Source organism: Melospiza melodia, chromosome 5, assembly GCF_035770615.1.
Source record: "Melospiza melodia melodia isolate bMelMel2 chromosome 5, bMelMel2.pri, whole genome shotgun sequence".
In the NCBI taxonomy this organism is placed as follows: Eukaryota; Metazoa; Chordata; class Aves; order Passeriformes; family Passerellidae; genus Melospiza; species Melospiza melodia.
In genome coordinates this window covers 36,002,201-36,028,438 of record NC_086198.1, presented here as the reverse complement: position 1 = coordinate 36,028,438, position 26,238 = coordinate 36,002,201, and the positions used below count along the sequence as shown (strand labels likewise).

The 26,238-nt window shown below is 42.2% G+C and overlaps 1 protein-coding gene across 3 annotated transcripts in view; it reads left to right on the top strand.

Annotated features, from left to right (window-relative positions):
- Positions 1-302: 302 nt before the first annotated feature.
- Positions 303-26,238, top strand: part of TRPC3 (transient receptor potential cation channel subfamily C member 3) — a 33,705-nt gene continuing 7,769 nt past the window's right edge. For 2 of the 3 annotated variants that reach the window (XM_063157055.1, XM_063157056.1), the window contains exons 1-5: positions 1,030-1,638; positions 9,607-10,378; positions 18,305-18,490; positions 22,945-23,109; positions 25,188-25,404. In XM_063157055.1, coding sequence (XP_063013125.1) covers positions 1,415-1,638; positions 9,607-10,378; positions 18,305-18,490; positions 22,945-23,109; positions 25,188-25,404 — 1,564 coding nt within the window. In that variant the 5' untranslated portion in view covers positions 1,030-1,414. Of the gene's footprint in view, positions 377-1,029; positions 1,639-9,606; positions 10,379-18,304; positions 18,491-22,944; positions 23,110-25,187; positions 25,405-26,238 lie in introns of those variants that run through there. The other variant, XM_063157057.1, reaches the window with a different exon arrangement.

Genomic DNA, 26,238 nt, shown 5'->3' with positions numbered 1-26,238 from the left:
GCAGACAAAGTAAAGGCTTTATTATATATAAATTAACACATGCACGCTATATGTACCTACCATTCTGCAAAAAAAAAAAAAAAATGCTCACAGGCTCTGCCTTGATTGTAAAGGGGTTGCTCTCACAAAATAATTTTCCCTGTGAAATAACGCACCAAAAAAAAAAAAAAAAATCTCCTAATAAGGGAAGAGGTAATGTGCCTCTACAGGAGAAATCTTTGTGACTGGGCTCTATAGAGCATAATTTGTTCTGATTACATGCCATGGGCGTCTCAGCATCCTCCCACTGTTTTTCAGCTTAGCACCACACAGAAATACAACAGTCAAGCCTAAGGCAGAGACATCTAGAACACTTCGGGGAACATCAGCTTGCTCGGTAAGTCAGTCAAAAGGACCTTTTTTTTTAACTGCAAATTTCAACTACACCTGTTTCCAATGTGGGGCTGGATATTTCTCTAAGCACTTGCCGAACTTTGTACAGCTTCGGCCGGGCTATTGGCCGCTTTTGGGCCTCTTTGGCCAGAATTACCTTGCTGCTGACAGACCCCCGCCTCACGGCTCCGGGCTCCCTCAGGGCTCGGCGCCGGCTCAGCGGGCACCTCCCGAGGGCTTCCCCTCACAACCAGCTCAGCTCGGCGGGCACTTCTCGAGGATCTCCCCTCACACCCAGCTCGGCTCGGCGGGCACCTCCCGAGGGCTTCCCCTCACAACCAGCTCAGCGGGCACCTCCCGAGAATATCCCCTCATGCCCGGCTCGGCGGGCACCTCCTGAGGAGCTTCCCCTCACGCCCAGCTCGGCAGGCACCTACTCAGGAGTCCCCCCACGCCCAACTCGGCGGGCACCTCCCGAGGACCTCCCCTCACACCCGACCTGGCGGGAGCAGGATTCACCCCAAGCCAGCAACAGCGGGCGGCTGGGGGGCATTTGTAGCGCTCCTGGGGCAGAGCGCCGCCCCCTCACGCCCCCCGCTCCAGGCCTTGAGGGGCGGAGGTGGGACGGGCGCGCCTCCTCCTCTCCGGAGCGCTCGCTGTGGGAGGCGGGTGCGCTCTCCGTGGCCCCGCTGCCTCCGTGATGATGCCGTCCTAGTGAGGGATGATGACAGGCAGAAGAGGAGGAGGAGGAGGGGAGCAGAGTCGCCGCCGCTGTTGGCAGCCCTGTGTCTTGCTCGCCTCGCCGGTAGTTCCTGGCTCTCGCTGCCAGGCTGCGCATCGCGCCGCCTTGCCGACGGGCGGCGGGGTGGCCGTGGGTTTGTGGTGAGAGGTTTGTCCTCTCTAGGTGCTCTGTTCCCTACCGAGCAGAGCTTGTGTCTCCTTTCTTCTCCTCCTGCTTCCTTCCCCGCCGCACACGCTGCCGGACGAGGCCGGCCGGGAGCGGGAGCAGCGGCGCTCGCCGCCGCCTAAGGGGACCCTGACCATGTCGAGCAAGGGCAGGAAGAGCAAGGAGCAGGGGAGAGTGACCTTCCCCCCGCAGCAGGAGGAGGAGGAGGAAGGGGCAGAAGAAGAGGAGCAGCAGCGCCGGCGCCGCGGCTGGAGAGGCGTCAATGGGGGGCCGGAGCCCCCTCCGCCGCCGCAAAGAGCTGTCAAAACCCTCCGGGAGCCCTACGGATACTACCCGCCCCCCCCTTTTGCCAGCACCATGTAAGTGGGGCCCGGGGGGATGTTCGGAGGGGCAACTTCCCCGAGCAGGGACGCGGCTCCCGGCGAGTTTTGGGCCCGGGGGTGCGGCCCCGTCCCGGCCGATCCCGGGAGCGGCCGCTCGGCTCCCAGCGCCCCGAGGGGCTCCGAGTGCCCCGGCCTGCCCTCGGTCCCCTCCCCAGCCCCGGCTCTGCTTCCTCGGCGTCAGGCGGGCACAGGTGTGTGCCGGGGCAGAGAAGAGTCCATCCCTTTCTTATTTTCTCTCTGGATGGAAGTGCAGCTGCCGGGAAATTGACCAATTGTTGGCTCGGCTAAGGTCCAGAGAACCCCTTGCTAATGCTGCCGCTTTATTCTTATATACTTTTAAAAGCTATGCTGAGATAAAACGGAATTCCCCACAGAAATCTAGGACACCTGTACAGAAAAGCCTTAGTTCTGGAGATGCACCTTATCCTGCTTGGATGCGCTTTTCCAAAATATCCATTTATTTTTAAAGGCACAATCCTAAACATCTATCTATGTAGATACATGAAGAGATGCTGCCCATGCAAATACTCTTACTGCAAAATAAATGCATTCAATGTTACTAGTAGGGATGATAACTTTCTTTTCCCTGACTTCCAAAATGTAGGTTGTCCATGAATAATTCACTAATTTTTATATCATGCTGCAGTTTAGGTAGACTTAACCTCAGAGGATTGCTTGACTATTTTATGTTTTCCTGACAACGTTTAGTTCTTAATTAAATATTTTAATTACAAGATAGCAAACACTGAGTTTTGAGATAAGATATTCAGCATCTGTAGAAGCCTTAATTAAAATCACCCCAGAGAAAACTGTGAAGTACAGAAATAATTAGGGTAGTGTTTAGAATGGGATAACCACAAGTAATGGTGGGGTTTACCATCCCTGTGCATAAATTCTTCACAAATACCCTGTGCCCAGCAATTTGCACTTGGAGTGAATTGGTCTTTCACATGTCTTCAGCTGTCAGAAAGTTAGTTGTGCTTGAGTTACTTGTCTAGACTCCCATGTAGATGATGGAATGGGAGCAGAAATAGCAGTGGGAAAAGTAGTATAGCAATTTATCTTCTTTTTTGGAGGTGCCTGTCTTTATCTGCCATAAAAAGAGACTTGGACACATTATTTTTAGACAGTTGAAGCTGGCTCAGATGAATTGTAAGCTGTGAGTCCTCAACTTCTGGGTCCCAAGTGTCCTTCTAGAGAGGTTGACATGGTCCTGTGTTGAAGAAATGCGTACTACACCACGGCGGGGGATCAAACTGGAGTGCAGTTTACACAGCTGTAGGTGTTTGAGCCTGGAGTGAGCTCTGTCTCATGGAATTGTTTCTGGTAGATAATTCTTGATATCCTGGGAATCTGTGAGCCCAATGGACTGACAAAAGAACTGACATGGATTAATGTAGTAAGAGTATATTGAACTGTTGGGTGTAGAGGCAAAAGACACAGAATTACATTTTCCCTGTTATGTGACTGTGGTTATCCTTGGTGTAGCAGCGGGATTTTTCTCCTGGAGTAACATTGTGTGTTTGGTGCAAGTGTCTAAAATCATTGTGCATGTTGATGAGATAAAGATGAGCATCAGCTTGCTCCTGATGTGCTCAGATTGACACATGTCAGGCTTTAGCAGGCACAGAGTGAGAGTCCTTGGCTGGAAGGATTTGTAGTGTGAATACTCAGCACAAGGTGTGAGGGAAAGAGGCAGGAAGATGTGAAGGAGTGTGCCCATGAAGGCAGACATTGCTGGGTTTGAAATCTCTGAAAGCAGCAGCCTGTGCAAAGTGCCTGTCAGTGTACAGCTGGCTCCCTCCTGTGCCAAATATGGCTGGGAAAAAAAAGTAATTAACCTCAGATTCCCACTAAGATTGCAGACTGGAGGTAGTACTTGTTTCACAGGGTACTCTATGCCCCAGTGGGGAAAAGGTGGGCAAGACCTGTAAATTAAATGTAGGCATCAGATACCTGACTTCCTGAGTCTCTCTGAAAATCACAGTGTAGTTTTCTGGCTAGAGAGACAGAACACAGAGAAAGGACTAAGTTTCAAAGGAGCTTTACAATTCTTTGTTGGTACAGCCCTGTTAACTTGGCTCTTTCCTGGTGAGATGTTTGCCTTGTTCTGTGTGTGCATAGATGCCCTCCTGCCATCAATACATGGTCCTTTTTTCCCACAGGAATTCTGAGGGTTGGTATTTTCCTTTGAGGAGTTATTGAAGGGTAATGGTCAGAAAAAGCTCTGCATAGTTTCATGGGGCAGGAGTTTGTTCCATCCCCTAAGTGCATGTACACCTCCTCCTGATATTTCACTGTAATTTTTTTTCCATTTTTTTTGGACTAAATCTTTCCAGTTTGGAGCCAGCACTTGTGTGAGATGACATGAGGGCATTTTGGATGATGGATTGTGTCGTTTCAGACCAGTGGGAGAGTATGGACTTCAGTCAGATCTTGCAGCTGGCCTGATTTATGTTCTGCTGTTCAGCTGAATTAGCCTCCCTCTTCTGGAAAGCGCAGGCAGTAGCTGACAGAAAGGAAAAGGAAGCTGTCATTTAATGCATCTTGGATTTTGGTGCAGGGACTCCCAAATTTTTTGGAACATGAGCCAGCATGAATGAAGGAGACGCCAGTTTTAGTGGTGAAGAAACACATTTCTCCCATTTGGCCCCTTCTGACACAGGGGAAACAGAGACTGGAGAGAGGGGAAAGCCTTCCTTTGGGAAAGGCAGTGAGGATGGGGGATTACCCCTCCAGCGCTGCTTGTGGTCCTGCTCAGAGCTAGGAGCTGCTTCCTCCCATGGAAGAGCTGGTTTTTCTGCTGCAGTAGCAAATAAAACACTTGAGATGGCTTACTTTGAGAAATCTCAGGAGACATTAGCTACAACTGCTCTTGTGTGTGTGTGTCTGAGCACTTCTGTAAGGCAATTATGGGTCTTTAATTTTCAAACTGGGGCCTCAGAGGTGACTTTTGGCAGAACAAGAGGCACGATCTGCATCTCCTGCTCGGCTGACTCTGGTGTTGTTTCTTTTAAGAGCTGTTGGCATTGTGTGCTTATCAGATCTGTCTGTTACCACTGGGCTGCATTTCCTTTTCAGGGCTAGAACGGAATCAAGATCACTCGTGTGCTGTAGTTTAGCAGGGGGGTAAACTGCTTGTAAATTGTTGATGCCATCTTTTATTGCATGTGATAGTTCAGGGAGAGTAACAGCCTGTTCTTCAGCATGAATTTCTCTATGGATCGGGGAAGACCCAGGATAAAATCTCCGTTTCTTCAGCTACTCTCCTTTCCTTTAAAATTGCTTACGCTGTGTGCACTGTTAAAAAGTAGACTTAGAAACAAGACTATAAATCCTTTGGATTGCTGTAGATAAAGAGCGGGATAAGGAAAAAGGAATTCTCAGGTCAACTCTCCATCCCACATTTCTTTTCTGCTGCAGTTCTAGATTGAACATGAAAAGGGATAGGTAGAGTAACAGTAGAAATCTGTAATTGAAATAGCCCATGGCAGAAGCAGAGAGATTGTTGTGCTTTTTTCCAGTCCTTTGTAGTTGCTGTGCTGCTCAAATATCTTGCTTTGTACATTCCTTGTAGGAATAACTCTGGCCAGGCAAGGATATGATGCAATGTAAGGTCATAGTAAAACAGGAGACGAGTGGGCATTGATTGTTCCATGGAAAATCTTTTTTAAAATAATTTTTTATTTCCCATATGAAGATCATACATTTTAAATGAAAATACTTGAGGTAAGCAAAAACATGTTGTAATGTAGGAGAGGTTTTTGTATGTCTTATTTACCAGGTCTGTAATGAACCAATGAATTGTTCAGAGTGCACACAACATTGCTGTGTCTGAGAGCTTGTGATGCTTATCATTAGGGAAAGGCCTTGAAAGGTGTTGTGCTCCTTTAGGAGCCTTGGCCTCACTCACGTGGGAGTTCTGCTGCAAAGCAGAGCTGAGGAGTGACTGATCCTGAAGGCTGCTGCACAGTTCCTGACGTTCTTCCTTCTTTCCAGTGCAGTTTTGGAGTTCCTCAAGACAGCTGCAGGCTCAGGGCCGAGTGAAACGTGTCCAGATGTGGTGGGACAGGTGTGCTTGATTCAGTTAGCATGGCTGATCTCCAATTCCATCCTTCTTAATCTCTACTGGCCAATTAATTCAGAATAATTGGGCATTTTTCTCACTTGGTTCTTTTGTGGTTTTATTGCCATGCATTCTACAGATATCTTGATGTTTTTGTGTATGTGTTTTTCAACTATTTGGAACAGTTGGGAGGAGGAGCATCATGATTCCCATCTCTCCTTCCCCCTTTATTAAATTAGGTTGCCAGTACCTTACAGAGACAAGGCTGAATATTTGAACTTTCAAGGCTTTGCAAATAGAACACAAGTAATTAATGCACACTTAGTTCTATTTTCATCATATTTTTAAGCCAGTCTAATGATGTTGAGAGATGCAACTTGAGATTTTGCTGGCTTGATTATTTCAGATGGCAAATAATACATATAAAATATGCTGGAAGTGGTCAAACACTTAAAACTAAAAACTAACTCTTTTATTCATAGTTTGGGATAGCTAAAATATTAGATGTAAGAAAAGGAAAGCAGAAAAAGGAAAAGGAGACCTTGTACCCGATTGTTGCATGCATTACTCTGACCAGAGCTATGCTGGCTTCAAGGTCCTTGAATTTGCTGAGGGAAAAGTGGAAAAAAAGAGGGGAGAAGTGTAGACGAACACAGCAGCCTCGTGGCCCTGTGGTGCTGCACAAGAGTTTTTGCTTTTTGTTTTTTTTTGGAGATGCCTTGACAATATTTTAGTCATTAAAATACCAAGCATCGTCCATCTTTATTTTGGGAAGGTATTGCAGTCACTTCAGATCCATCATTTCTGTCCAAAGGTTTACAGTTAAGGATATCTTCCTTCCTAGGAAGCCACTCTTGAGAGGACACTTTTGAAAGGAGATGTGTGTGTCTCTGCAGAAGTCAGATGAATAACCTCAGTGATCACCCAGATAGTGGGGTTTGAAAGGAAGGTAGATAAAATGAAAATAAATGTCATATTTCAAATTATGCTGAAAAATTAAACTGAATATATAAGAAAAAATGTATTGTGTATTTCATAAAAGATAAATGAGATTCAAAGTGGCAGCTTAGAGTCTTCTTAAAACAAGAAGTCAGCAAGAGTCAATTTGTTTTGTCTTTGTTACATTTTTAATAGCTATAATTTTTTTTCTTCATAACACTAAACACTACATTTCTGTATCTGTGTGATTTTGGATGTGGAGGATGAGTGGAAGTGTAACAGCAAAGACAATAAGATCTTGTTTAGAAAGAAACTATGAGAAGACAATGTATCTGGTTTTACTTCTGATTTTGCTGGGGAATAAGACAGCAGCGAACTGTGGCTGTTCAAAATGTGCACTCTGGGCTCAAGTCTTTATTTCTGAGTACTCCTAAGTGGGAAATATGCCTGAGGTTTAAGACATTAAATCAAGTCTGTGTTTAACAGAGTTACAAATCCTCTGTGTTATGCAGCCTTTTTTATAGATTTAAAGAAAGTGGTATGGAAGTGGGGAAAAAAAAGAAAGAATGGATCATGTCATGTTTGCCAGAGAAGTTTTACCACATCTTTCAAAGAGTAAATAGCAGTTAACATTGCTTATTCTGTGGTGCCACTCAGGCTATTTCAGGTAGTCCAGAAATGGCAGCCACAGATAACAAGGTAAAAAGATCAAATGCTTCATCCCAGGAGAGACCTGCCCTTGCTAATGAGTTTCACAGTCTCTCTGCTTGATGAACAACTGAGCTGCCCGTTTGTGTTCACTGAAATGCCCAGGGCTTGGACTGGGTTTTAGGATGTTTGTGGCTGTGATAAAGTGCTTAAGATTGTACATTTTGATATAGATAGCTGCAAGGGCAGGCCTGTCCTTAGAACCTGGATGCAATTAGTTCTGCCCAATGAGAAATCCTGGGGCCGGCCGTGCTGCATCCAGAGATGGCAACGGGCATATTTTGTGCAGTGGCAACAGAGCTCCTCGTTGAGAGACCACACCCTCAAAAATCAACCCCCAGCAGCACTTAGGAGGCTGTTTCTCTGTCTGTGGATTTGAACCTGCATCAGTTTGGATGTTTACCTTCCAAAGCTGCCCATGCAGATGCTACTGTGTCCACTTTAATGCAGAGCCCTTCTGTGCCCAAAGGTGTGTGTGGCATTTTTCCCTTGGTTCTGTCTTTTTTGCAGACTGACAGGGTTTGCTTAAAAAGGGTTGTTTAATATTTTGGTTTGCCCTTGGCATTCATTACATGGACTCACATCTCTTCTAATGCACTGAGGGTAGAAGGATTAATTTCCTTTTCAGTTTTTCTGTCTGGCCTTTTACTCCTGTGTCTGAGTTTTTCAGCAAAGTGAAAAAAAAAATTAATTTTCACAATGCTCCTGTAAGATGGGAGCCAACTGTTCTTTTTTCTAAAGATGAGAAACAGAGGCACGTAGGACCTAAGAAACAAATTTGGAACTTGAAAGATTTCTTTATCTCTATGTATTGTGTGTATATATATATATATATGTAGAGCATTGTATATATTCAAAGCACACCTCCATTAAGTCATATTGTTTATCAGCAGCACTTGGTGTCTCCATGCCCATGAAATCATCCAAAGTGATCTCTGTCTCTTGAGCTACTGGATTAACTGATAGCAGCTGGAGGCTGCCTTCCTCACTGTTCAGCTGGACTAGAAAAGGCAAGGAAGATTGCTGACCTTGCCAGGCAGTTGTCTCCTGCTGCTGTTTTCTCCAGCTAGGCAGTGTCTGCTCCTCAGCCTCTCATCCTGGGTCCCTTCTCTTAGCAATTTCTGTCCAGTCTCACTGCTGTGAACCTCCCTGCCCCTCTCTTGTTTCCTTGCCTTGCTAGATCCAGCTCAGCATCCCATCTGTCTGTTCTCTGAGCACATTCACTGGTTCATAATTCCAGTTTCTGTGTTTGCCAAATTAGCTTGCTCAGCCATTCTTTTCATCTGTTACCCTTCTCTTTCCTCCCTCTTTCTTCTTTTGCAACTGGTTTCTGTGGAGAATTCACGGGTTTGCTGGTTCTCATTTTCCTTTAAAACATTTCTTTCCTACACCCAGGTTTCCTCTTTCTAGTGCAGCAGTTATCCCAGTTTTCATTCATTAACTCTTTGACTTGCCTTTTTTTTTTTTTTTTTTTTTGAACATGGTACAAGAATGTGCACACAGCCCCTCTCAGCTCCTGAAATGGGTGATGTAGCAACAGGCCCAATACAATCCACAGCATTGCAGGAGTCCACTGGAGTGAGAGCTGATCCCAGTCTATACTTGATGACTCCTGGTGCCTGGAACCTGTGAACAGTTTACTTGTAGAAAGTCTGCTCAATGTGTATTTAGTATTGTCATCCAAAAATCTGTAATTGGACCAAAGTGATTTGTGAGTAGAAGCTTCCAGGTTTAACGTTTCTAGTAGTAACACAAGAAGCTGTTATCAGGTGTTATCAGCTTCATCACGTGTTGCTTGGCAAGACACCCTGAAGAAAATGTGTTTTCACCTCACTTTTATGTGATCTACAACATGGTAAGTATTAAGTATTGCCTTACTTATACCATCAGCTTGAATGCCTGTGATGGATAATATTAATTACTACTGAAAGCAGTAGATGAGTTTTCATTTTGTATATGGGAGGGATTTCTGAAGAGGAGCAATGTCTTAAAAGGAATGAAAAATGTTAATAAATCTTGACCATGCTAAGAGAACAGCAGTGGCCTGAGGCATTGAGCCTGTGAGTGCCTTTAGATTGCAGACGAGCAAGAGCAATCCCAATTCAGGATACTGCTTGTCAGAAAATGGGCAAAGGACAAGGCACAAAGTAAGTTGTTGCAGCCACAGGATTGGAAGTTACAAATTAGCACCAGAGTGAAAATTTGTTACCTCTTGCTCATTATTTCCTTAGGTACATCGAAGAGAGCCCGTCCCTGAGGCGGATGACCATGATGAGGGAGAAGGGAAGGCGACAGGCCATCCGGGGCCCGGCCTTCATGTTCAACAACAGGGGCACGAGCCTGACGGCCGAGGAGGAGCGCTTCCTGGACGCTGCCGAGTACGGCAACATCCCCGTGGTGCGCAAAATGCTCGAGGAGTCAAAGACGCTCAATGTCAACTGCGTTGACTACATGGGCCAGAACGCCTTGCAGCTCGCTGTGGGGAATGAACATTTGGAAGTGACAGAACTTCTGTTAAAAAAAGAGAACTTGGCACGGATTGGAGATGCCCTGCTGCTCGCAATCAGCAAGGGTTACATTAGGATAGTGGAAGCAATTTTGAATCATCCTGGGTTTTCGGTAAACAAGCGACTGACTCTGAGCCCTTGTGAGCAGGAGCTCCAGGATGATGATTTTTATTCCTATGATGAAGACGGTACCCGCTTTTCTCCAGACATCACTCCCATCATTTTAGCCGCCCACTGCCAAAAATACGAAGTCGTGCACATGCTGTTGATGAAAGGAGCGAGGATAGAAAGACCTCATGATTATTTCTGCAAATGTAATGACTGTACAGAGAAGCAAAAACATGATTCTTTCAGTCACTCTAGGTCAAGAATAAATGCCTACAAAGGACTGGCCAGTCCGGCTTATCTGTCCCTCTCCAGCGAAGATCCAGTGCTCACTGCTCTCGAACTCAGCAATGAACTTGCCAAGTTGGCCAACATTGAAAAAGAATTCAAGGTAATGTTTTTGTGATTCTCTGTCTTTGTTATTGTTTTAAAGTTGCTGCTACTTCATGTTGTCCTTAGATGCTGAAATGATTCCCCGTGTTTTACTTTTCCAATTACAAATACTCTCATCTTATTGTCTCTTTTATTCTTGATACATAAGCCTTTAGAAGGAATTTTTAATGGAATAAAATTGCTTTTGCACCTGCTGTGTTTGGAGAAATTTGGTAAAATTGGAAAAAGTGTGTGTTCTGATAACCTTGCAGCAGACAGAAAACAATTCTGGTTCCTGCAGCACACAAGGACTGTTCTTAGTTACAAATGCTGAGTAATATAAGTGCAAAAAGCAGAAATATTTGGCTTTTCTTGCGGGCACTGCAGCACTGACCTTAATTTGTACTGATTTTGACTGATGTCTCCAAATTGTTAAAAATACCCAGAGTGGATTTTTTTTTTTTTTTGGATGCACCTTTTAGGAATGTCATGTGTTCAAAACCAGCTGTTAGACTGCTGACAGATGTTGGTCCTCTTACTTGGTTTTCAGCTGTATCTGGTTTCGTATGTCAGTGTCCTGCCTTCTTTATATATTTCAATTATTGGCTTAGTTAACTGTTGCCCAGTGGTTTTTTAAATGCTTTTCCTGTTCAGTTGGATTCCTTGGAAAGGACCTTTCCTCTTTTTCTCCATTCTCCCCCTGCAGCCAAACCCCACCAAAAATCCAACTCCAGTAATCTGCTTGTAATGAGAAAAACTTGGCTTGGGGAATGACAGACTGCTCTCAGTGGGTAGAGATATTCACAGCATTGTCTCTGAGTGTAACAGCAGCTTTATTGGGGTTCTGCAAGGCCAATGTTGGGTACCACTTGCTCATTTAATATCTTGAAAGATGATCTGAGAGAGACAAAGGATGCATTAACCTCTCCAAACAGCAGCAGACACTGCTTACCCTGTGGAGTACTCAGAAGGAATATACAACAACCTGGAGAAAGAAGCAGAAATTAACCAAGTGAAATTTAACAGAAGAGGAAGAAAATTCCTGAGAAAGAATAGGTCCATATTCAGCTGAGTGAGTTAAAAGAGAATTTAAAAAATAAATTTTCAGTGGTGAGAAGGATTAATGTATTATAACACAGACTGATGAAATGTAAAATTCATCTTTAACCCTTCCTCTCCTTTCTTTGCTAAAGGAACTCACTCTTACCATGCTGTGTATTGTGTAACCTGGCAAATTAATTGAATACTTCCTCAATGTATTTATTCAGGAAAAAATGTCAGATTTTTCTTTTTCCTCAAGTGAAAAAGTACCCTGCCCTCAAAAGCTAAATTAGGGCAAGCTGCATTGTGTTTTTTTTAGGCAAGGATGTAGGTGATTAGAATTGCATAGAAAAATTACAGTGGAGAGAAATTAATAGGAGACTCCCATCTCACAGGTACTAACACCATGCATACAAATTTCATCAGAAAAACAAGTAACTTGAAATTTTGAAGGAGAAAAGGTAAAGATTTTTGATTGAGCTTTAATTTCAAACCAGAGCTTGAAAAAATGATTTCCATTTTTAAAATGGTAATTCCCTGCTATTTTGGGATGCCTAAAACCCCAAGAATTCACTGTTTTCACAGATTTCAGTATTTTTGGATAGCACTTTCATGGCTACTAACCTTGCCAGGTGTATCAGGTGATTGAGTTTTGGCACCTACAGTAAAAATTGTCCCAGATTCCTTGCTGGGGTGGAAGTTCCAGCTTCTCATCAGTGTCAAAACATTCCAGTGAAGTAATTACTCTCCCCATTGGTGTCACATCTCTTTTTTTCCCTTCTGTTTCTATCAAGCCTGATGGGAGAGCTGAGTGTTTCCCTGGAGTTCCTCCCATCTGTAACTCCCTTTTCAGTGCTTTCTTCCCTACAGATCTGTCATCTGAAGGTGTTTGGCTGATAACTTGTGTGCTTTGTCACATCCCAGAGGAGAAGGCTTCTAATCCAGAATTTGCATTCCTGCAGACTTCTGCTGCATTCTCCTCTAGGATCATCACTGGAAATTTTCCAGTATTCCACTCAAATTCAATCTGTAGCACAGCACTGAGCAGAACTGTTTCAGGGTGGAGAAAATTGGGCAAAATACTTCATCTGTCTCACAACAAAAAATGGACAAATCTGTTTAAATCACAATTTATTCTCAGTATCCATGGAACATTAAGGCCACAGTGTTTCCTGTGTGTGCTCTGCTTCCAGGATTCAGAGCACTCCTACAGAAAATACCGTTCTGGGTGATTTGCCCTCAGAGAAAGAGCATAGGTTGAACCTGTTTAAAAACACCTGAGGGCCAAGTTTCCTGGTGAATGCTTGTGAAATTGAACCTAACATCCATTGCATATGCAAAGCCCAGTCTGCCCGTCTTGCTTATCATTTACACTAAGAAATTCCAATGCACAAACCAGTGTTTGCACAAGTGATTTAGAAATGTGGGAAGGTGATTTAGGACCTTCTTTCATGACAGTCAGTTCCTCAAGAAAACCTGATTGATCACATTGATTTTTAGGTTTTGTTTTATTTTCCTTTTAGGGGAAAGGATTCAAAGAAACCACAGAGCCCTGATTTTTCTTGGAAGATGCATAACATTTAGCAAAAAAAAAAAAGTGCTGAAAATTAAAAAAAATAGATGAGGAGACCAGAGCCTTAAAGACCCTTTGATTCTACTCCTTTCATCTCCAAGCTTCCTTACTTCCAATTGTGAAATCCTTGTTTCAACCTGCTGTTTGTCCTTTTGCTCTTCATCTATTATATTTATTTCTTCTTGACACTTTTGATCCTTTCTGATCTTTGCATCCACTTGTCTTCTTCCCATGTATTCCTCTATTCAATTCTCTCATGGCCAGGGCAGGGAGTGCAGTATTTCTCTGACTTTACTTGGCGTTCCTAGTCCCCCTGGTCTCCTAATTCCAGGGATTGCCTGCATGATTTCAGATGATATCAGGAATTTCACTTTGATCTCAGCCAGGAATGCAACCAAATTGTAAAAACTGGAACTGTATCTTGTCTTAATGTAAAAAAGTGACCATTGCCATAGCTGGAGGATTATCTTTTCCTTTTCAGTAGCACCACAAAGCAGTTTGCAACACAAATATTCCCGATTTCAATGTTTTCCTGTTCTATTTTTAGCAGACCATGGCCACTGCAGCGTGGCTTAGGGAGTGTCTGGGTTGGGTTACTGAAGTTAATTGATATTCACCCTCCTCCCTGAGAACTTTAAAGCTGTTATTGCCCAGGGAAGGGAGGATTTCTGGCAGTCAGAACAGCTGATGGAACTTTCCTTTGGAGTCACCATAGGAAGAGAGAGGACAAGGTGGCTAAAAGCCCTGTGGTTATCTCTTTATACCAGCTTTCAGCTAAATACTGTCCTGTGTAAGCAAGCTCAATTGTCCCAGCTGAAATTGCTCTGGCAAGGATCAAAAAGGTGCTAGTCCTGCTTTCTATAGAATAAAAAAAATCCCTGGTCCCAGTTTTGCTAAAAGCTCCTACTGAACGAACAGAAGATGTGGACGTGCATCTAAAAGCAGAATCTGTCAGTGTTCCAAGTAAATTTACATAGTGTTATCTCAGCTGAACTAACAAAGAGTGTGCAAGCTTGATCTAGGTTTAGACTCAGCTTTTGAAAGGACAGATCCATAACCATTAGTGCAATTATGTGTTTTCTTTGCATATACAGTTAGATGTGCAAACTCACCATATATGTGATATCGAAGTGGCCCTTTAGCAGATAATAACATGCATTTATGATTCAGTGTAATGGCTGTGAATTAGTTGTGCATTGCTCGTGAGCTTTGGTGCTTGCAGGAGTGTACCAAAACACAGATCCCTACATTTTGTTTGACTGCATGTGATGGCTCAGAATAAATTTCCTTTGCAGTGGTTGCAAATCTTGAGCGCAATCAGCTGAAGGTCTTCTGTTCGTGCGCTTTGTTCTTTGCACACAGACTGATACCTTCTTTGTCAAGACTCCAGATGAATTCACAGGGCAGTGCTTGATGTTGGGAGGGAGAACAGAACACACAAATTTGGGCAGGCTTTTGATGTGTGTCAGAGTCCTCTGAAACACAGCTTTGAAATTCCAGTCGTCGTCAGTTGGCCTGAATGTCCCAGAGTCACCTGGGAACCTGGAAACACAGGGTGCAGGCTGATATTTTTTGATGTTACCAAGATGTTTGTGCAACTGTTGATCTGGTGTCTTAATTTGTATGTTCTCAGGAGTGAGCAGAGGTGATTTGGATGACTGGGGCCATAGATTAAAATTCCTTATATTCACACAACACCCTAGAGGCAGAAGGTTGTTTGAGAATCAGGTACTGTTTGTCTGTTTAATTCTGTAAAGCAATCAGATAGACTGGAATAAATTTGATTTGCTAATACATAGGTAAATAAAGACCTGGAGAGGGAAATCTGACAAGTTTTCTTGCTGTAAGATTCAAAGCCAGAGTGGGATATTAAGAATGCACATGCTGGCTTGCAGTTCTCATAGCAGCATTTGTGAATAATGTAGGCTTTATTTATTCCTTAAATTTGACAGAATTAAACCTCATCCATGATATCGTTAATCTTATCTGGCAATAAGCGTCATTCTTGTAAGCAAGTGGTGTATCTACCAATGAAGAAACATGTCATTCATGTTTTTACTGTTGTTCTACTGCTATTAGAAGAAATCTGGGTAACTCTTGTCGTAGGCAAACATGCAAAGCGTGGAAATAACTCTTATTATTTCCTAACTATTAGAAATCCACTATTTCTTCTTCTGTTTCTTCACAATTAGCAAAATAATGAGAAAACACTTTGTAATTGAAGCCTCTCCCTGCAACTGGACAGCACATGTTTATTCATACAAGGACAAAATTTGGGTTGTGTTATGTCATGAAGCACTTGACTAATACAAAACCTGTATTCTAGCAGTTTGTACTCAGCATTTTGGCCTCTGTGATGAAGCTGTTTCTTGACTAGGCTGTCATGAAAGACTGTTCCTCTTTGTTTTTTCCCTTTTTTTTTTTTTTTTTGACTGCTGCTATTTTCTAGCCACCATCCTGGAGTCTTCTTTTGCAGGGTTTTTATCTTTGTAGTGTGTGAGATCTAATCACATTTCATGTAAAAGCTCTATCTGCATTCAGACCTCCATGCAGGCAAGTATATTTCACTCCCTTGATTAACTTTTTTATGAGGCTTTGCTGTAAAGGGATACAGCATGGGTAAATGAAGGTGGTACAGAATGTAATCTTATCCCCAAAGAGTTGCAGCTGGAGCAATTACTAAAGATGAGGAGCAGGCCTGATGTTAACAGGCCACACCAATAAGAGCAGTGGTATAAAAGAGTGGGTTGGTGGGAACTGGAGTCAGATGGCTGCTGCAAGGACCAGGAGCAGTCAGTGCTCAGAGGAGCTGCCTGTGAGAAACATCGAGGAGGTATGGAACTGTGGTGATATGGAATCCTTGCACTATAACAATAATAGAACTCTTGATGTATAAGGCAGCACTTTGCCTTTTTCTAAGTCCTAAATCTTGGTCATACATTAGCTTGCTTATCCCTTCACTGAATTTAATCACACATCCCAGCATCATTTTTATAATTGGCTCATTTGTCCTGTTCCCCTTGGTTACCAGAAACAAATCTAAAATAACCTTACATCCTGTTGCTTCACTAACGACTGAATTAATTTGTCCTCTATGACCAAAGAAAATAACAGGATCCTGTTTAGGGTCTATGATTCGGGCAGGTTGTTGCCAAGTTTGTATCAGGGATGTTAGTCTTGTGTAATAACACAACTTCTAGGAGTATTTGTTTGACTCCAGTAGTATTTCATTTTGATTCATATCTGAATGTGACCTATGGGATTGATGGCTGATTCTTGCACTTAGCCTATGCAGCCTCTTTTCCCATCATTTCCCAAAATAATTTGAAACTACTGAAAGCACATTAGTTTCTCTGCCTCATTGTGTAGATGCTAAGTTGAAAATTTAGCAAAACTACTGGTAGGTAGTTTTGGAGGAGGTAAAAATACTTAGGAAAGGAGGATGAAGTGAGGGTTTCAGGAAAAAATATTTTAAATGAGAAAATTATGAGGGCAGAAGCAGTAAGGAAACATCTTTGAGAAGACAGGCACCTCTAAGGGAAAATCTACACCCTCAAAAAGTAATTTTGAAAAGGCAATATCTGGAAATGAACAGTAAAACACAAAAAATGGAGAGGCAGAGGGCTCAAATGAGTGTTTTGGTGGTCTGGCAGAGGAAAAAACCTGAAGAAAAACTATGGAGTAATTGAAAAAGGTAGTTGTGCTGTTTTTACTTGTGTACTGAAGGTAAAATTGGCAGATTCAGTTAAGTTTCCTCCTTCAGCTGTAGCCTCATGTGAGTAAATCAGAGGCCACATTTCAGATATGGAATTTCTAGGAACCTGAGAGGACGTGGACACGAAAATGAAGACCTAGGTTTGTGCTGAAGCAAAGATCAAGATAAGGCTTCATAGGTAATGTCACAGAGGTGGTGGGAGATGTTTACAAGTATAAACAAAAGTACATGCAAAATTTCAGATGTGCATGTTTTACAGAGTTAGCTAAAAATTCTGAAATGCAGCCACAAATGTTTTGTCAGAGGAGGAGGAAGATTAGAGAGAAGCAAATAGTTGATGTTGGTAGGCTAGTCCTTGGAAAGACTGAACATGTATGGAAGATGAAGTCTCCTGTTCTTTCCAGAGCACTCTTACAGGAAATTTGGGGTGTTTTGCCTGTAATGTTGGTGTCCAAGCTTTTGTCCTGCAGTTACTCAATGCAGTTACTCCGTAACCCACTGTGCCTGATGGTAGGAAAGGAAAAAGGGGGAAATGTACCTGGTGTACATCAGAGTAATGAGCAATCAGCCACTTGAGCAGTGTAGAAAGAGCTAAAAGGTATTTGTAGCCTCACAGGCAATTACTTCATTAGTTGTCAGCAAAGTTTTTGCAGGAATGAGGTTCCTTTTTTAATAGTCCTGGTCCTGCTTTGTTTGTGAAATTGTTATATTTTCAGCTGCCCCTTGTTGCCCACCCAGGTTATTGATATATAATGGTACATGTTCCCATGCTCTGTTAAACATCTGCTGTTAGGTGTTCACCTTGTGTCAGAGAATGAATGATTCTGTCTTGGGATCTTTTGGTGGTTGCTGTGACCCCAACAGATGTTAAAAGTCTCTTTTCCCAGCCCAGTGCTTGAAGAAGGAGTCTGAGCTCTTCATTTCTTGGTCTCAAGGTTGTTTATTGTTCCTTATCTATAAAAAATTTTCTCCTGCCCTGCTGAGGTCCATCCAGCAGGACAGTTCCAGGCACTCTGCCTGCCTCTGGGGCGGTGTTATGTCTTTATACTGAAAACTATATATACAATGTTTACAATTACTTCCCAATACCTGTCACCTACGTTAGACAGTGAGCTTCTACTCTAAACCAATCTGTAAGTTCCAACATCACAGCAGAAGATGGAGGCCAAGAAGAAGAAGGAGAAAGGCTGGACACACCCAGATCCCTTCATCTTGCCTCCTGAATCCCTATTCTAGAAACCCCAAAATCTACTCTTCCACCCTGTGATAACTTCACTGTTGTGCTACCTAAACTGTTGTGGCTTGCAGATCTTCATATAAGGTTGGTAATTTGCTCCACGGGTCATAATCAAAACCACAGGTGTTTTGGACTCTGTGCCAGAGCTTCTGAGCCCCCTGGCAGGGGTCCTGGCCGTCCTGGAGTGTCAGAGGGATGTTCTGGGTTCCCACAGAACATTCTGCTGTACGAGAATTCTGTAATATGTGATACACTCCGAACGTGACACGGTAAAAATCCAACACTTCATTTTTATCAAGTTGTACGGGTCCTTTTCTCCTCCCCACTGACTCTTAAGCACACGTGTGACAGGCCATGTCGTGTCCTCCTCCCGTTCCAGAACGACTACCGCAAGCTGTCCATGCAGTGCAAGGACTTCGTGGTTGGCGTCCTGGACCTGTGCCGGGACTCGGAGGAGGTGGAGGCCATTCTGAATGGGGACCTGAACGCGGAGCCGCTGGAGGCGCAGAGGCACCGCGCGTCCCTGAGCCGCGTCAAGCTGGCCATCAAGTACGAAGTCAAAAAGGTAACTGCTCACAGCTCTCAGGCACTGTGGCAGCAGGGCACTGCCACCTCCTCCTTCTGCAGGTGGTCAGATGCACAACTGAGACGTGGGGTGAGTAATCAAGGCTCTCACAAGGCAGAAGGGGACTGTAATGAAGGAGTTTAGTTTAATCTACTTCCCACTGCTGAGAAGTGGCAGGAGATTGTAATGACATAAATGAAGTGTGCTAGCCAGGCTTTGCACAGTTGGTCAGATCCTTCTCCTGATTAACCCAAAAGGTGTTTCAGTAGAGCCAGATTTTCACTCAGTGACACTCAGGCTGTGTCTTTTGTCAGTCAATGAAATAATAGCTACTCCAAAGAGAAGTCTGTGTTGGTTTCAACCCATAAGTAACTCATCTGCAACTGTGTGTTGTAGTGAGAAATGCCATATGATTTACCATGCTTGTTCCTTTAAAAATATTTTAAAAATCAGCTCTGGAAATGCATGGAATATATCTGTGGCTGCTTGGTCAATTCATTTCAGTTCTTCACCTTTGTGTTTATTGGTGTTTTGGCAAGTGTTTTCAGTAGATGCCTCTCTCAAAGTAGTTTGTATTTTGTGAATGAATGTTATGGGTTAAAGAATGGAACTATGCATCACATATTTGACATAAATACATATCCTTTCATTGTAGTTTTTATTGTATTACTATGTTGTTCTCCTCAAGATTCCACATTAGACTAGCACAGAAAATAGTTAATACTGTGTCCTGTTGTGAGAGGAGGCAGGAAGTACAGCAGGGCCTATGTATTATTTACAGCTACCTATTTGTGTGATTAGCATCACTTCCATTCCTTACAGCCATTATAGTTTCATCATCTCCACAAGAAGCCTTGTGTCTCTCAGAATAAATAACCCTGTGTGCTGTGGCCACCTCTTGAGCCAATCTGCCATATAAAACAAATTGTAAGGACCCTGCCAGAGCAACTGGGGATTGCTGGTGTTTATGACGGCCCCAAAAGATTGATAATAAAAATTGTAAACATATATCCCAAGCAGCAAATCATCATTTCCAGTAAAGGATTGGTCTTCAGCAGATAAATGCATATTAATTGCCAAAAATCAAGGTAAATATATACAAGCATTAAATTAATTTAAAAGACTGGAACTGGGGAGAAAAAAAACCAAAGTGCATAAGCATGCTTTAGTGTCTAAATATATACTTCTTTATGCTATTGCAGTGTAATGTGTACCAAAACTTTGTTGATGCTCATTTGTCAGCTTTCACACTAAAGGCTGTGGTTTTCTTTTATGAGTTTGTTGTCACTGATGAAATTCACTGCTGAGCAAAGGGCCACACGGATCTGTTAAGAATAGCAGAAGTCTAAATAATACCAAAAAGATAATTCCTCATAGCAAACTTGTTCTCTTCTCTTGCAAGAGAGAAGCTCAGAGTGCTGGCTGCAGTTCATGACCAACACTGTTCAGAACCTACAAGAGGAATGATCTTGTTGGGAGGAAATGGTGCAGAGTTGTTACCATACATGTGCAGTTCCCTGTAAGTGGCCATTACAGAGGGCATGGCAAGGATGGAAATGTCTCTGCCATGGTGGTCCTTTCATGCTGGGATTTGTTCTGTCAGAGCTGTGATGGATTCTAGTGACATCCTGACTGGAACAGATTCAGATGTGGGAGCTCCACATGGGACTGCTTTAATCCTCTCACCATAGGGAGCAGACGAGGATGTGGTGGATTTCCTTAATTTTCTGTATTTCCAGCTGTGCTTCCAGGTCAGGTCCATCAAGGTCAGTTCCCTGCTTCCAGCAGTGCAGCCAAACAGAGCAGCAGGTCCATGAAATGGGTAATGAGCCTATGCCCTGTGCAGAGGCAGGAAAAAACATATGACAAGCAGCAAATGTGCTCAGAACCTCACTGCTAGGGGAAGGGAGTTTTAAATTCTATTAGTAATGAAAATCTTGCACTTAATGCCCTGGGTACTGCACCAAAGTGGAGCCCATCTTTTAAACATGATGTGATTTTGAAGCTAAGGTTCAGATTGAAACTGCAGCCCCAATAGAGGACTAAGGGAATAGCAGGAGGAAAATGAAAAAAAAAAAAAAAAAAAGGCAAGTTGGTCTTGCTCTGTATGCTGAATTACTACTGTAGTAGTGCTTTTAGTTTTGTGTCTCAACTCTGTCTCTAGATTGCCAACGAAATTCCAGAGAAGAGCTGATACTGGCCCAAGTAATCTACAGTTCTTGCTGAGACAAAAATCAGGATGGAATTTCCAGGGCAATCAATAAGAGCTGGAATAAAATCACAAGAGTTAATTTTCAAACCCTGAAGTGTTCAGCTGATAGATAAGACAGAAGATGCAAAAATCTCTTTTTATTTTGTGTGTTAGTATATTGGAGTGTGCCAGGATTTGTTCTTGCTCCATCTAAACCCAGCCATTATGATGACAGAAATAAATAACATAATCACTCTGAGTCATACAGGAAAATATTTACATACTGATGACTTGATTCACGGTCATGAAACTGAAAACATCAAAAGTGTTACTGTCAATTATACTTGGAAAAGCAGCTACATTAAAATTGGGATTTTTTTTCTTTTAGTGACCAGATACTGTTCTCATGCATAATTTTTGTTCACTGAGGTTCTGCTTGGAGCTGAACGTATTAGATACATGTGATAATAAGCTCAAGATATGTAATGAAAAGTGAGAAACTGCATGGAAAATAGAGTGAGAGGAGAAATGCAGGAAGAACAAGGTTGTAGGATGCTGTGAGCAGTAGGTAAAATGTGATGTGAACCTATTGTCCTTGGAGGAGATGAAGCTGCAGGCAAATACAGGTAATACAGACACACACGCAACAGGGGTGGGCATAGTTTAAAGTTGCTGAAACTAAAAAAAACATAATCATAAGTTGAAGTATTTCAGTAAAGACTGAGAGAGGAGGGATGAATTTCAGAGCTTTTATGGATGAGAAGTGACACAACTCGCTCCGAGGGCTTGGAAGTGGTGCATGTTGTGCAGTTGCCAGCAGTTAAATAAGTCACTAAGATCCTCTCTAGAGCCTTTAGACTCACTGCCAGAGAAGATCTTGCCCGTAACTCTTGGCATCTTATTCACTAAGTCTTCCCTTTTTTTTTTTTTTGGAAATTATAGCAGATCTCCTCTCAGTGTCAGATCAAAATGTTGATAGATCAGGAGAATAAACCAGCACAGAGCTCTGGATAAGGTGCCACAGGGCCCATGGGCTGATTCCCAGCCCTGGGTAAACTTCCTTAAAGCTCCTTTAGTGTTTCTTCCCATTCCCTGTGGTAACAGAAGAAATGATGTGGGTGTTTCTTCCCTCCTCTTCCCTACAGTTTTAAGCCTGATTTTTAAAATGTCTTTGTAATTTGAAATAACTATTTACTTTCCTGCCTTTGTCCACAGTTAATCTGCTGAGGGATTTGTCCCTTTGATGTCCTGAGTTGACAATGAAATTTATCTTAGCAAAAGAAGAGGCTAGGGGCAAATGTCAGAATGCACAAACACACAAAAACCCAATCTCTTCTCCTCAAATGGGCCAAGCTGGCAGTTTTTATGGTGCATAAGCTTCAAAGGTGACAGCCTAATAAAAAGAACAGAAGCAGCTGGAGTCGACATTAATTTCTTAAAGAACTTTTTTACAATCTCTTTATTTATTTCTCTTGGCCACTCCACTTTATGTACAAACTGCATTAATATGTGAAGTAACTCCTTAATGCATCACATAGCAAAATGTTTAGGGACTTTAATTTTACAGCAAAGTAGATTAAAGTATGAAGATTGCCTTCCTTTTTAAAGTTCATGCAGCAGTTTCAGATTGCTCTTCTTGAGAGGTTTAAGGCTCCCTGTTTTCATTGCCAATGATTTAATTTGATTTTCTTTAAGAAGTCTGTCCTGTTGTACTACTCTATGCACTTTTAATGAGATTTGGAATATTAATAGAGTTTTGCAAGCAAGACCTGGCAAACAACAGTGTATGTAGTACATAATGATCTCTGCAGAGTACAAGGGATAATAAAATGGGTATCCAAGGTTTACAGTATTTCATTTTTTTTCCAGAGTATAACCAACTGACAGCAAATCTCACTCTTAATCCAACACAAATTATCAGTTATCAGATTTATTTTCAACCCCCTTTTTGTGAAACACCTAGCCTTCTTTATTCTCATTCACTAGTTATTGGTAAGTGTACTACCAGAGTTCTTCAAACTGCTGTGAAAACCAGGCTGCTTGCCCTTGTGCTTAACTGGTGTCCCACATGCTCTTGTGATGTGGCAGTTTCTTCGTTTATTAACCTTTGTTTAAAAGGGAATGAGAAAAAAGCCATGGTTCTTAAATATCTGGTGTTAATTTAGACCTTAGGTGATTGCAATTGTGCATGTGGCAGTTATGTAACTCTTCTTATTAGTGACAGCATGTCTTGGTTTTTCTTTCTTTTTCCTTTTCTTTGCAGTTTGTGGCCCATCCAAACTGTCAGCAACAGCTCCTGACCATCTGGTATGAAAACCTCTCAGGATTACGGGAGCAGACCATAGCTATCAAGTGTCTGGTGGTGCTGGTTGTGGCACTGGGCCTTCCCTTTCTAGCCATTGGTTATTGGATTGCACCATGTAGCAGGGTACTGAATTTTATAAATTATGTGTCTTGTGCTGTTCTTGGAGCTGCTTTTCCTTTCCTGGCAGTCAACATGCAACTTCTGCTGCTTCCAAATTGGAACTAATTAATGATATTTTTAGCAATCCCTAACCTTGCGCCAAAAGGCGCTAAGGGGGCTTTTGTTACTTGCACTGTAAAGAGGGGACCACAGTGATGAAGTATGAATGTAAATTAACATTAAACTGAAGGAGAGAAAAATAACCTTCTTTAAGAGCTTTTTTTCTTTTTTAAATTTCTCTAGGTTATGCTCACCTCACATGTGCTGTGTAATTTATTATATTAGTAATATGGATTTTTTGAAAGTCACCACTCAGATTCTTTATGAAGTCTCCTCTGGTGGCATCCTAAGGTCTCATGCTGTTCCCATATAAACCATTAGCAGAACATCTGTTGACTTTACTGATGCAGAACTTAATCTTAAGTAAAATATTTGTTATCCCAGCCCTAGGAGGTCTGTTTGCCAGCTGAACCATAGAGCAGAAATCAAATTAAATGCATCATTCTGACTGTGTAGTGGAGTGAATTTGTAAAAGAGCATAGCTGTAAACTCTTACCTTATAAAAAATTTGTGAACACGTAAGGGTGCTCCCACCTTTGCTGCTGGTCTCACAAGGAAAGGAACTGCGGTTTCTTTGAAATCCTCATGGTCTCTAGCACATGAATTGTTTGCAAATCAGGTGTATTCATAGATCTTTGGTATATCAGATGAAGGAAAATTTCTCTGTTGAATTAACATTTTTAAAAATTTTAAGTACGTTTACTCCTGTGCTGAATGTGGTCTTTCAGTTTCATTTCCCTAGCAAGTGTAAAGCAAAGAATTGTGAGTTTATTTTATATTTCATTCTTTTAGTTCATCTCAAAGAGGATAAGGTTTTTCTCATCTACATATTTGAAGGGAACCTGATCTTTTCTCTGGGTTAAATATTTATTTACTTTGAAGATAAACCTTTATGAAAATAGTGTAATTGTTACTCTCATTATTCTCTGAAATGTCACTTTCTATTAATATCTTTAGTAAATATATTCCTCACAGCTCCATATAATAGGAACATCTTAATGTATTTATAGCTGGTGTGTAATATGGAAAAGTGACATTTGTCCTTGAGCTCTAATTCCCAGTAGCAGAAAACAGATGTTTTTCCTAAGTGCTCATGTCAAATAAAAGTGCTATACATTCAGGTCAGTGGTTGGATATCGCAATTACAAAATACCTTCTAAAGGTCAGGAGCAGGAAGGGAACCTGAGATTGTTTGCCCAGGTAGTAAGTGCAGTTTAATGTGTGCTGGTTTGCTTAGTTCATAGTAGCTGACCCAAATTTCAAGGAAAACAATTCCTTGAAATAAGAAAGCTCATGTGATCTTCTGTAAGATGCTGGTCCCCTCTTCTGGTGCAGACAGACTTCCCCTGCTGCTGCTGTTTTGTTCTTTTAGTAGGTGCAGATGTGAATTAAACCTGCTGAACTTATTTATAAAACCACTAATATTTCTGATCTTATCTTCTTTAGTCCATTTTGTGGAACAGTCGTTAGTTTTGATAGACACAGGAACTTATTTTGGCACTTAGAGCTCTGAACATGTGTTCTGTGAATGAAATATAGTAACCAGACATAAGAAAACAACTAATTTTTCCTATAGCTGTAGTTATAGAAAAGTTAATAATACTCTCTTGTTGTTAGGGAAAATGTTTTGCTGGAGTTGGAGATTTGAAAAATTTATCTTTCCCTGAACTTGCTTTACAAATTCTTTCTGGTCACGGCCACGGTACATTTGCAGCTCCTTGCAGTGTTTCCCCTCAAACATTGCCATCTAGAGCTTGTGGAGTATCATGAGCACTCACTAACAGAACAACACACTCTGGGAGGCTCCCTGTGGGAGCCTTTTGTCTGAAATGGCAAAGCACCACACCTGAGTGCTCTTGGAAGAATATCTTTTAAGAATGAAGTTTCTGGCTGTCCTGAGCTCTGAGTGCCCATTTATGCTTCTGGAATGCCTGGTGTTTCTTTGAGAAAACTGAGTGACTGCTTTCATTCTGCCTTTGCAGCTTGGAAGAATTCTTCGAAGCCCATTTATGAAATTTGTGGCACATGCAGCATCCTTCATTATTTTCCTAGGCCTGCTGGTGTTCAATGCTTCAGACAGATTCGAGGGCATAACCACGTTGCCCAATGTCACTGTCACTGATTACCCCAAGCAGATCTTTAGGGTGAAGACCACCCAGTTCACCTGGACAGAAATGCTGATCATGGTGTGGGTTCTTGGTAGGTATATTGCCCCTTCATCTTCCTGTTTTCCTGCAAATAAAAATTCTGAAAGGGAGGAGAGAAGCCCAGGTCCCAAAGCTTTGATCCAGCTGCTGTGTGCAGCAACTATAAACCTTTAGGGCAGATAAGATGACATTAGAACAGATTTTGAATAATTTCATCCTAAACTGTGTCGGGGGAGGGAGGTGAGTATCCCTTGCATGCTGCCTTTTGGGAGTTACGGCTTTTTCTCTTTATGTGACCGAAGGCAAGGACTGGGGTTTTCCAGTCCAATGTGTGGCTGCTCCGAGTGTAGTTGGGATGGCAGCAGCAGCCCCTTTGAATTACACAGCCAGGGAAACAAGAAAAAGTTTGTGGGGTTGTGATTTTGCTTTTTCTTGGGTTTTTATTTTCCCTAAGAAGCCTCTTTGAATCAAGAAAGAGTCTTGATTCACAACAAATGCATCTCATGGTTATGGTGAGGCTGTGATCTGGATTAAATCCACACAAATTAATTTCTGAGAAGAAGTTTAACTGAGAAAACCAAATTACACATAGCCAAATTCCACTTTCTATACTGAAAAGAATCACTTTCTGTAAAGTGGAAAAACAGTAGTATAATTGTGCCCCTTATATTTGGTCATCTGTGTTATTGGGTAGTTGTGTTCTTGTGGAAAAATTAAACCCTCTGATTCCGAAGTGGCTTAGGAATGTAAATGCTAAGAGAGTAAGAGGATGTATTTCCCCCACACCTTATTTTTTCTACTTTGGAATTACAGAGGTTTTGTTGTTTAGCCACAATACTTTCACTGAAAAGTCAGGGTTCTACTCTACCCTCTGTGGGGTGATGTC